We start from the raw sequence: 12,971 nt of genomic DNA on the forward strand, positions 1-12,971 counted from the left end.
TCGCAAAAAAAAAAAAAAAAAAAGATTCTTCACTTGTATACCTTTGTAGGATTTTTGATTTTGAATCATATGACTATATTACCTACTTAAAAAGTTAAATAGATAACAGCCTTTTTTTCCTCTCCATCTGTAATGCAAGATATAAAATATAAATTGAAAGCACTTTACAAGATAATTTTCATATAAGACCAAAGCACAAAGGGCAGTTATCAAGGGTTATACTTATGGAGCTGGAAGTAGTTAGCTACCAAATATAGTTTTGTACATGAATAAAATAACTGCATTTGAAATTTTTTAAAACTCCTTTATTTTCTACCATTTTATAAAATGATGAATTTTAGTAAAAATTTGTCAATCTCTGAAATAGTGAGCAAGAACTTTTCCTAAGTCACTTCTTTACCAATGCACCCTTTTTCTCCTTTCTTCTTTTCCTCACATAATCCACATTGCTTTGTCTTTTCCCCTTTCCTGCCATTTATACTGGGCACCTAAACAGAATGCAGAATTCTCTTTACCCAGACAGGGTAGAATACTGTAACATTTACCAGCAGTATTTGAACTGTTACTTACACTCATATTTCCTTAGTACTTTGAAAATTTCTTAAATAACCTAAATTCAAGAGCCTTCTACACCAATAAAATGGTCAAATTATAATAATTATATGAACTATATTATGGACTGAGTTAAAATATTTCACGTGAAATATTCCACCCTTTGGAATTCAGATATGATTGCTGCAAATTAAAAATCTAAAACTCAGACTTTCATTGTGCAATGTGACATGTACACGTTAACATGGACATAGAAATAAGGTAACAGAATTTTTAAGCTATATGAAAGACTAAACATGATAAAATGCCTCTTCTATAAGAAGTTTGAATAACAGCATAATTCGTGAATAAAATATTGTGATTAATACATTATTTTAAAAATTAGAATAAGCATATTATAATCTATATAAACTTAACTTTTTAAATTTGATTAAAAAAGAGTTTTAAAATCACAATTTATAATCACAATAAATGTAACTTTTTACCTAAGTTACACAGAAATACCCATATGAAAAGATTTCTAGATAATTATTTACTATAAATAAATCATCAGTATTTTAAGGGTTTTACAAAAAATTATTTTTAAAAATTAAACTTTCAGAATTTTACCTTCATGTGATTTTTCAAAGGATCCAAAAGATTGAAATGAATATTGCACTTTGGACAAGCTCTTGGAAATGGTGTTCCATTTTTAGATTGACTTGATGAGGAATTTGTACCTAAAATAAATTCAGAACATTTATGATTTCAAAAGTCATCATTTTTTAACCTTAAATAACCAATAAAGATAGTTTTAAAATTTATAACAATGTCTAAAATTCATATGTACTTACTATAATTTCTTTTGGTATACCAGATTTCATATTTACCTTTTGAAGGCACAGCCTGAGAAGATGTCACTGAAGGAGATTTAACTAAAGGGCATACATCTGGGGAATTTACTCCAGAAACACTTTCACTGGGCTTAGGCTTTTTTGGATTAACACTATTTACTTCAGAAGTAGAAGGACGTTTTGACAAAAGTGAACTTTCATTCATACCTGCAATGATTTAAACAGTGAGGAAAATATTTTAAAACACTTTAGGATAGGGCTTACATCTAAATAAAAATACTCTGGATTTAAATTAAAGGTAATATAATTGAGTTATTATATCATACAAATGATAATAATAAAATGTGATGTGACTCAAACCCCAGGGGTGTGAAGAATAAGTACATACATTTTTTCTGGAATATATAAATATTTGAATAATTTATAAAATAATCTTTCTGTGCAAGAAAATTCTAAGTACATTTTCAAATAAATATATAATTACAAAAGATGCCAGATCAAAATAGTCCCACTAAAAAAAAAAAGAGTATATTCTAAACTAAGTTCCTGCAAATGAATTGCCTTTGATACTTAAATGCACTGAGCGCATTAGGATTTATAAAAGCAAAACAACAACAATTTTTGTTTCAAAAATATAGAGTGACCCTTAGGATGCTTTTTTATTTAACAACTTAAAACACCTGATGGTGTTTTTTTTCCCACTTAAACTGAGAAGTCTACTCATGGCTTTAGGTGATATTGCCCGTCTACTGCTATGTACAAAGTAGAAATAACTAATCTTGGATATTTTATTTGTTCATATGAAAGGGTACATAAGAGAAGTAGTTAGTATAATGATTCTCACACTAAGTTACCCAAAGCTTAATGGGTTCATTTTAGGGAATATATTGTGCATGTCTGACAGAGAAACTTTTTCCTATTTATTAGACTTTTGTATAACAATGTAATCATTCATTCATTCTTAAAAATCCTTTTCTATTTGAAAACCACTAACTTGCAGCTAACGAATTTTAGCCTTATTTAATGCATTATCAAGAGAAATGGAGACATTCAGACTATAACCAAGCTAGGCATAGTCCTTTTAGAACATAACATGCAGCTGTACCCTGGAAAAAAGGCTCTAAACCTGTATAGCATATTTTAATGCTTCCAACTGTATACTAAAAGTGATAAAGTAAATTTATTATAAATATTCTAGGGCTTTTAAGTCAGATAAATCAAATTCAGACCTTGTTACTCTCTACCTATATATTCTGAGCTTAACTAATTTCAGAGCCTTAATTTACTCTTTTATAAAATAAACTATGCACATATAATACTTTATTTTACAGAGCTGCTTTGAAGATTAAATAAGACTATATATTTAAAGCAGTAAACAAAATATGTGGTACACAGAAAGCACTCAGTAATAAATGATGGGTATTATCATTACTAACAAAATATTTTATATCTTACTTTACAGGGGAAAAAAATAATTATTTTAATAAATTCACCTGTCAGTTTTTTATTAAGAGTAAACATGCCAGAAAAATAAGAGTATAAAGACTAGCTGGCTCCTGTTTCACCCTTTGAGATAACATAAAAATGCTTTTTTTCCCCTCAAATTCAAAGTACTTGAGATAGATACACTGTGGGTAAGAAGGAAAGAGTTTGGGTAATCACAGTAGCATTCTTGTGAGATGTTTAGATAGATTACCTAAAAACCAAAAAGTGTTGGTATTTTGAATTACACAACTGAATATACAGCAGGCTAAAATAGACTGTCTGAATACAGGAATTTTTAACATTGAGAAATCTCAAGGTTAAATAAAATCACTCTGTGTTTGCTTTAAATTTGGACCCTTTATTTCATCTCTGTTGTGTTTGGCTTGTGCTATTACCTACCCTCAATGGCTCTACTTCTGCCAGTAAAAATCCTGTTCTCATTCAAGATTAAGCTTCTCCAAACTTCCACCATCTCCCTAGAGCAGTGGTTCTCAACCTTCCCAATGATGCAACCTCTATGGGTCACAACCCACAGGTTGAGAACTGCTGCCCTAGAGAGTAGTCTGCTAATTATGCTACTGAACACACAGCATATATCATTCATGATTATCAATCATAACAACTGTTGTCAAGTTTTGTAAAGCTTATAATGCATTTTCACATTTTATTTATCTTATTGGGCATCAAAAAAGCCCTGAATAAAGTAGAGCAAGAATCAAGAATTAAAATTTTATCTCCACATGGTGGGTTCCAGGAGTAGAGAATGAATGTATTATACAAGAAAAATTATCTCCATTTTAACAATATGAGTTAGTGTTAGGTGACTTAATAAAGACTACAAAAATCTTATGAATAGAGGTTCCAACATACACCGTACCAATCCTCCTACTTAATGCTCAGGCTAACAAAGAAAACTTAGAAGGAGAACAGGAGTCACTGTCCTTAATCCCAAGAAGTTTCAAGAATTCAGACTTTTTCTATGAATGAAGTCCCCAGGCTTTGTAAAACCAGACCAACCACCGCTATTTTTTTCTCCCTGTTTCTTTTGGTTCTTACCTATTTTGTGAACTAGATTTTTATTAAGCAACACCCAGAAAAGTAAATATCAAACAAAGTATCATTAAAAGGGAAAAGAGATTAAGCCCTAGTGTTACTGTAAGAATAACTGGGGGCGAATTTGGTAAATTCTCCACACTGCAGACAAGCACAATTTGAGGTTGCTGTGAGCTATGACACCATGGCACTCTACTAAGGGTGACAAGGTGAGAGTCCATCTCAAAAAATAATAAATAAATAAAATCTCCATACTGATTTTGTTAGTAAAAAATATATAAAAATTTCAAAAAACTCATCTCTATTTAGTCAAGTATTCAAATACAAATCACTAATATACAAAGAATAATTGCTTTGATTACAGGAAATTGTCAATTTAATTCTTTTATAATACAGTAATTTATTTTAGGTTAGTGAAGAACTTTGTTACAGCATATACTAAAAAAACTTTAAATCTTTCACAAAGAAAATTTATTATTTCTTTGACAGAACTTTACTGTGTACTTACTATGTAAAAATCACTATTTCTTTATTGTAGTCACTTTATAATCATATTTCACTATTATATTAAACTCATTTATTGCATTAGAAAACAGTAACATAATTAAGAAATCAACTATAACCATATCCTTTTTCATACTACTGGTCAAAGAAACTAACACTTTTAAATGTATTTGGAGTACCAAAGACTTCTCTAATTCATAGTAATTATTTTAAGTTTTTTCAGCCCATGATTGGCTCTATGTGATGATCTCAAATCTACTTAACCTATTTAATATGAAGAAATAAAATATTTTATTATTAAGATTTTATGTAAAAATCATCCAAGAAAAGCATTCAAGAACTATTAGAGCCATTTTACCTTATGATATATGAAAAACTTCACACAAAGGTACTAACTTCAAAACAGAAAATCAATCCTATATGCACATTCACCAAGTTTCTTTTTATAATTTTTATGAAAAAGTACTAAAACCAACCTGCTATAGAAAGTGTTGGTCCCCCTTGGTAATGTGATAATCCTGTATCCTGGGTCAAGTCAAACAGAAACTCTGAAGACTTATTAGCTACAACTCGTGATGAGTTCATTATATAACCCTGTTAAAATAGTTCAAAGGAAGAATATTATACAACATAGTTGTAATTACTTTAATGTAATTATTAATGTATATAGTATATAATAGTAATTTCATTTAAGTATACAAGAATTATTTTATAAATTGTTATAAAAGTAAATTTAATCATATGCCAATATTCTAAGAATAACCTTTAGTGATTCAATTATTAGTAAGTTAAAAAATACAAAGTAATTATTACTTTGTCAAAATTATCTACTGAACCTAAAAGCAAGCTATTACTTAGAGCTGGTTTATTCTTGACTAGAAAACTAAAATAGGGGGCAAATTCTAGTCCAATTTATTCAAGATAAAAGAAAGATAAACCAAGAGTATTATCAGTAAGACTCGTACAGGCAGTGCTGCCATCAAGAAGCAAGTAATAGAACCTGGAAAATCCTTTGGACAAAAGAAAAAAGAAAAAGAGAAAACATATTGACATGACTACAAACATTGAAAGCTTCTATACCTCTAAAAATCCACATCCAATCTGGGAACCGGTCTGTGGTATTGTCCATCGCAAATAAGGATAAATATATTATATGATACAAATTTTGGAAATGTAAAAGCTATGGGTCAGAATGAGAACAAACACGCCCCCACATTTCCCATTACCCCACAGAAAGCCATGCTGAAGGAAATCTTCTGTCTGGCAAATATGAAGTAACCTGGTCAGTAGGATGAAGAAATAAGAATGTCAAGCAGATAGGATTTAGAACAGAGGCTGTTTATAGGTGTGATTTGGGCCAGCTGTAACAATCCTAAAAGCCTTGAGACACAAGGGAAGTTTCAGCCTTTCCATCAGAGAAAGGGTGGTCCAAGCTAACAGGAAGATCTTAGAGAGGAGTGAAAAGTGTAAGATGAATCATAATGTAGTCAAGTATTAAGAAGTACAAATTTATATGTAAGCATATATATACACATATATTGTATAACAATCATGAAAGGTATGATCAATATTATTTAGGGATATACATACTCCAATACTCTTACATATTAAGTATACTGATACATACAAAATGTACTAAATGTATTTACTAAAGACACTCTGTGGAGAGCAAGCTCTCAGAGTGACTTTTGGACCATTCTATAATACATGTCATAATAAACAAGCAAAAGTTCTAAGATTAAGAATGCTTAAAAATTAAAAGGGAAAAAGATAGTCACTTTGTACAAAGTAGAAAATGGTTAAATGGATAAACTATCAGGGGATCATTAATATCATGTTTTTGTAGAAATATCGAATGATAAGCTGTTCCAAGTAGGATTTAAAGTAGAATGTTTAATGAAAAAAGAGCAATACGCATCTGCATATACAATATGGTACCTAGTGAGGCCTTTCCCTCTTCTAAATTCTCCCTCAAAATATATATTATTTTATAAAAAGAAACATAAGGTTTATAAATTAAGAAATAATTAGGCTTCAAGAAGTTTGCTTTCTTACTAACATGGATTTATTAAGAAATCATAGGAATAGGTTATTGAAGTAACTCAAACCACTTCTAGAAATTTGAGGCCTAATAGGCAAACAGAGGCATTTGAACTTTAATATGCAGTACTAAAAAAATAAATAAAAAAGAAATAAATAATGCCATCTGATTTAACTATAATATAACCAAACACAATCCCTACTAAGTATTTTCTCCAAATATCTGCACTTGAAAAAATGGAAAATATTTCCTTGCATTTTCCAAAATAGTTCTTTAGCAGAGGTATAATGTAATTAATAGTGTCAAATACTTTCCTAAACAACAACTCTGGTTAATGAAGTACCACAATTTCAGAAAGCAGATAACATGTTATTCAATAAATAACTGGGTAAAATAAGTCTCCAACAGGGAATTTTTAATGTCTTATAAAACAGTTCACAGAGAATAAATATAATAATTAACAGTAGAAAAGGCACTAGACTGGGATTTAAAAGAGCTGAACACTATTTAATAAGGTCGCCTTGGGCAAGTCACTTGAGCTTCAAGTTATTTACTGTTCGTGCTGAAATAACAGCCACAATTATATGTTTTCCATGTACTTGCTCATCAGAGTACATGTATTATATCAAGTAGTTATCGTAACAGTATTAATGATGACCTACTATTATTCCCCATTTTATAAATGGGTAAACTAAGGTAGATGTGGTTGAGTAAGGTTCTTGGAGGTGGAATTAGAACCCAGGTTTGACTGATTACAAAGCCTGGGCCCTCAAGCTCTATCACACTGTCTTTATAAGTGATAACAGTAATGACAATATAGCCCATCTCTGCCTACATGAAATGTTGAGATACAAAGACACTCCTTGAAAAAGTAAGACCACACACAAAACATGACATAAAATAAACTATCAATTATAACTGATTAAAACTAATAGCTTCCCAAATGCAGAGAAAAGTTCCTTCAATAGGATCCTCAGTTCATACCAGAATATAATGTTATCTCTTATCATTCTTAACCTTGACTGCATGGTAGAATCACTTGGAGAGTTTTTTTTAAAGGTATTATTTCCAGGCCTCACCTAGATTAATTGGCAAAATCTCCTTATTTCTTAAAGAACCCCATGATTAGGAAAGCACATGAGCTTGTTGGCTCACACCTGTAATCCTAGCAATATGGGAGGCCAAGGCAGGTGGGTTGCTTCAGCTCAGGAGTTGAAGACCAACAAGAGTGAGACTGAGACCCTGTCTCTACAAAAAATAGAAAAACTAGCTAGGTGTGGTGGCAGGTGCCTGTAGTTCCAGCAACTTGGGAGGCTAAGGTCAAAGGAGCAACTGAATCCAAGAGTTTGAAGTTGCCGTGAGCTATGATGATGCCACAGAACTCTACCCATAGCAACAGAGTGAGACTCTGTCTCAAAGACAAACAAGACTATATCACAGAAACAAAACATCTTGAGTCAGAAATTTCTCTTTTTTTTTTTTTTTTTTTTTGAGACAGAGCCTCAAGCTGTCCCCCTGGGTAGAGTGCCATGGCATCACAGTTCACAGCAACCTCCGACTCCTGAGCTCAAGCAAGTCTCCTGCCTCAGCCTCCCAAGTAGCTGGGACTACAGGCATCTGCCACAATGCCTAGCTATTTTTTTTTTTTTTTTTTGGTTGCAGCCATCGTTGTTGTTTGGCTGGCCCGGGCTGGATTCAAACCTGCCACCTTAGGTGTATGTGGCTGATGCCTTAGCCACTTGAGCCACAGGTGCCAAGCCAGAAATTTCTCATTTTTATTGCATCTTTTGTAACACCAAAGATACCAACCCTTGCTTTATACATTTTTTTTCTCCTCTCCAGGTTCAATATTGGAAAGATATTTATCCATCAAACTATCAAATAATGAAGTTTTCCAGGTTTTCGTGTCTCTCAAATGCCAAACAGCTTATACTAAGCATGAGAAAACCACTGGATTAATTTAATTCCAACTAATAATTAAGAATTTTTACATTCTGGGTGATGGCCCATCTTCAGAAATACCTGTTACATAGTTAAAAATAGCCTGTGGAACCTTGGAGGGCCCAAGATAGAGACTCAACAGTTGCCTTTATTATTCTTACTATCAGGGTCCTCAAACTTTTTAAACAGGGGGCCAGTTCACTGTCCCTCAGACTGTTGGAGGGCCAGACTGCGGCCCCGGGACGAGTCGGCTGCTAAGCAGGACAAGCAGCAGTGGCAAAAACCCCTAGCAGGCCAGATAAATGTACTAGGTGGGCTGCATGTGGCCCACGGGCCATAGTTTGAAGACGTCTGAAACTATTTTAAATTTATTACCGTTTCTCTAAAACAGTAGTATTATAAATCTTTGGCTTCGGGACCCCTTTTACAGCTAAACATCATTAAACCCAAAAAGAATTTTTGTTCATGTTGGTTATATTTATCAATATTTACCATACTCAAAATTAAAACACATAAGATATTTTAAATATATTAATTCATTTTTAAATAATAAACCCATTACAAATTAACATAAATATTTATGAAAAATGACTTGTGAACACAAAAAGAATTAGTGTTTTACATTGTTTTTTACATTGTTTTACATCTTTGCAAATCTCTTAAATGTCTAGCCTAATCAAAAATGCTTACTGCTTCTAATTTCAATCTGCTAGGACAACTATTTTGGTGAAGGATATAAAAAAAAAATCTGGCTTCTTTTATGCACATGAAAAAAAGAAGTATTTTAACAGCATTTTAAGGTAACTCTTAATATACTATTTGATACCACACCAAAACTCAAAAGTTGGTAAAGGTTTGTTGCAGTGTAAAATCTAAAAGCCACATGTGCGAACTTTCTGTATTCTGATCCATTAAAATCACTGTCCTACCTTAGATTTTAAATGGTTCTTAATACCCATGAATAATTTTTTAACATATACACTGGTTATTTGGAAAATAATGGTTTCATAAAATTGTGCCTATCTTCCAAATGTTGACATCATTCACAATATTAAAAAAAATGTTTATCAGGATGAAGGAGGGAGGAGAGGGGATGGAAAAGGAGGTCAGATCAAGGGAGGTCAGATCAAGGGAAGGTGAATGGTGAGATCACACCTATGGTGCATAATGCAAAGATATTTGTCAGATTTATTAAGTATAGAGTATAAATGTCTTAACAATAATTAAGTAAATGAGATGAGGTTTATATTAACCAGTTTGATATAAATGCTAATTCTATATGAAATCAGCACATTGTACCCCATACATGCATTAATATATACATGATCTATGCATTAATGATTTAATAAATAAATAAATTAAAATATATTTATTAATTAATACTACGACCTATCAGAAAAGTCTTCAGGTATTAGAAAGCTGTCAAGATCATGGTGACAGATAAAAGTTTTCCAAAATTCCAATTTTGCTTAAAATCTAAAATTTTACCATTGGCAATATTACTATTGGTTGTTTTCCTTTCAGTTATAGGTTCAATTATTTCAGTTTTGAGTGTATATCATATCTGACAAACATTCAAGATTCAGTAACCATGCACGGCAAACAGACTCTAAAGTGGCCTCCATGATCCCCAGGTCCTGACTCCATGTCCTTTGTGATTCTCTCCATCTGAGTGTTAAATAGCAACTCTGACTTGTCTCCAACCAACGGAATATGGCAAAGATGACTAATAATCAAGATATTTGCTTTTGTGTACATGATTAGGTACATGATGTTACCTAAGCAAAGGACTCTCTTGATTTGAGGAAGCAAGCAACCATGTTGGAGGATGAACCTAGCAAGCAGCCTGCAAAAAACCAACAAAATACCGAGACTCTCAGTCCAACAACCCTTGAGGACTTAAGGTTTCCAACACCCGTGTCACCTTGAAAGTAGATACTTCCCCAGCAGTTTTAGATGAGACTACAACTTCAAGGACCACTTCTTGAATGGAGCCTTTTGAGTCTCTCAACAAAGGATCTAGCTAAGCCAAGAAAATGGGATACTGACAGACAATAAATATATGTTGCTTTAAGCCATGTAAGTTTACAGCAATGTTGATACACACAAATAAATAACTAATAAACTAATAAACCATGGTTTGTCAGTCATTGGTTGAAGTAAAAATGGTGTAATTCTTTTTTAAAAAACAGGTAGTTTAGCTCACAATTCAATCACACAAGTGCTTTTTCTCAAGATAATCATCATACTTCAAACACACAAGCACTTTATGCATGCTCCCCATTTCACCACACAAAATATCTTAAAAGACATAATGATATTCAAGGATAGGGAATTAACAAAACTAGTAACATTTTAATACTTCATCAATAAAACTGAGTACAGGCTTGGCACCTGTAGCTCAGTGGTTACAGCACCAGCCACCTACACTGAGGCTGTAGGATTCTAATCCAGCCCAGACCTGCTAAATAATGACAACTGCAACAAAAACATAGCTGGGCATTGTGGTGGGCACCGGTAGTCCCAGCTACTTGGGAGTTTGAGGCAAGAGAATAGCTTAAGCCCAAGAATTTGAGGTTGCTGTGAGCTGTGACGCCACTGTACTCTTCTGAGGGTGACACTGTGAGACTGTCTCAAAAAAAAAAAAAAAAAAGAAGAGTGAGATTCCATCTCTAAAAATAGCTGGGCATTGTTAGCAGGCACCTCTAGTCCCAGCTACTTAAGAGGCTGAGGTGAGAGAATCATTTGAGCCTGAGTTTGAGGTTGCTGTAAGCTATGACACCATGGCACTCTACCCAGGGCAACAAAGTGAAACTGTCTCAAAAAAGAAAAGAGGAGAGAGACAGAGAAAAGAAAATTGAGTACAGTTAGAATATTTTTTGACTGTGAATGCATAATGAGTAACTAACACAAAAACTACAAGTATAGTTTGGTGGTAATACCTCGATTCACACTCAGGCACCAGTAGTTTACCCACCATTGCTTTAATATCATCAGTGCAAATGTCAACACAGTTGAAAAGGCAAATAATCCTTGATTAAAATGACAAGTGTTGAGTCTTAAGCCCCTGAAATAGTCTTGGGGAACAGCAGAGAACTGCAGACATATTGAGAACTGTTAAACTAAGGCAATTCTTTCATTTTTAAAAAAGTATACATTTATGTACGACATATATGTATGTGTGTGTGTATATACACATGAACTATAGGTTAGCCTGGATTAACTATAGGTTAATCCCAGATCCATCATCTGCCAGCTATGTGATTTTGAGTAAATCATTTAACCTATATAACCATCAGTTTCCTCAATGATAAAATGGGGATAATAATAGCAACTACTTCATAATGATGTTTAAGAATTAAATAGGATTAATTTATGTATAGTATTTACCACAAAGCCTTATACATATTAGCAGCTCACTAAATATTAACAACTATTATCTATTACTTTTTGTTAAGAGTTTTTTTAAATACATAAACTATGAAGGAATGCTTACAGAATAAAAAGCTATACTAGCCGCTTGATAATTTCCCCAGTTAAGATTACCTGGCCTGCTTTGCAATCTTAAATATTTTGACATTATGCAATCTCTATTACTGGTAATACTTTTATTTGTGTTTTGATGCATCATTTTCAGTACTGTACCAATTTAAGCATGTTACCTGATTTATTAACAGGTTAGGTGGTAGCTCCTGCTTTTTACTTTGAGTACTGCTTGAACTATCACAAAAATAGTGACATTTTCTGATACTGATTATACTTCTATTAGATGACTACTCATAATAGTCCAAAATTTTAATGAGGCATTATTGATATTGATATATATACCCAAGCTGACAGTGTAGTTTCAGAAACACTTACAGGTTTAGAAAAAGGCTGAACAATAACAGAACTATCTGAAGATCTAGATTCAGAACGAAAGTTTACTGGTGAGGCAGCCACTGGATTTGATGTTGGATTCGTGTAGTGTTGACTTGTAGGCTTGAATGCAGCAGTAATGCCTGTATTTTTAAAAAACACAATATATTGAATATATTTCTATATAATTAATTTTGTCAAAATATTGCACTGTAAACTTAAATCAGTAAAAAAATCGTACCTCGACTGAGAACGCCATTCTTTAGTCCCCTTGAATATGAGCTGGGGTTAACTCTGTTCAAAATATCTGTAAAAAATTATATTTATTTTAAAATGTATTATTTAAACGAAATATGCACTAAGATAATAAAAATCATGAATTGAAAACAGAGATTCCCGGAAGAAGTATATGACTTAACACTGATTTAAAGAATATAGTTAATTTTAAACACATATATCTTTACTAAAGAAACAAAGACACAAAATTACCAGGATTAATTATTTCACAAAGTAAGAATGATCTTTCTCATTATAACTCAAAATCTAGGCTGGGTGAAATGGCTCACACCTGTAATCCTAGCACTCTGGGAGGCCAAGATAGGTGGACCACTTGAGCTCAGGAGTTCAAGACCAGACTGAGCAAGAGAGAGATCCCATCTCTACTAAAAATAGAAAATCTAACAGAGCATAGACTGGACTGCTTG

General features: G+C 32.5%; 1 protein-coding gene across 5 annotated transcripts in view; it reads right to left on the reverse strand.

Moving 5' to 3' along the window:
- The window catches only part of ZNF280D (zinc finger protein 280D), a 92,465-nt gene that overhangs the window by 51,781 nt on the left and 27,713 nt on the right, over positions 1-12,971 (reverse strand). For all 5 annotated transcript variants that reach the window (XR_002771949.1, XM_012801978.1, XM_003784375.2 and 2 more), the window contains exons 5-9: positions 12,509-12,574; positions 12,271-12,410; positions 4,904-5,021; positions 1,422-1,592; positions 1,162-1,271 (exon numbers count right to left, since the gene is read on the reverse strand). Coding sequence is in view for 4 of the 5 variants with exons in the window: in XM_012801978.1 (XP_012657432.1) it covers positions 1,162-1,271; positions 1,422-1,592; positions 4,904-5,021; positions 12,271-12,410; positions 12,509-12,574 (605 nt within the window). In the remaining variant the exon portion in view is untranslated. The remainder of the gene's footprint in view (positions 1-1,161; positions 1,272-1,421; positions 1,593-4,903; positions 5,022-12,270; positions 12,411-12,508; positions 12,575-12,971) is intronic.

Source organism: Otolemur garnettii, unplaced genomic scaffold, assembly GCF_000181295.1.
Source record: "Otolemur garnettii isolate 467f Iridium unplaced genomic scaffold, OtoGar3 scaffold00011, whole genome shotgun sequence".
In the NCBI taxonomy this organism is placed as follows: domain Eukaryota; kingdom Metazoa; phylum Chordata; class Mammalia; order Primates; family Galagidae; genus Otolemur; species Otolemur garnettii.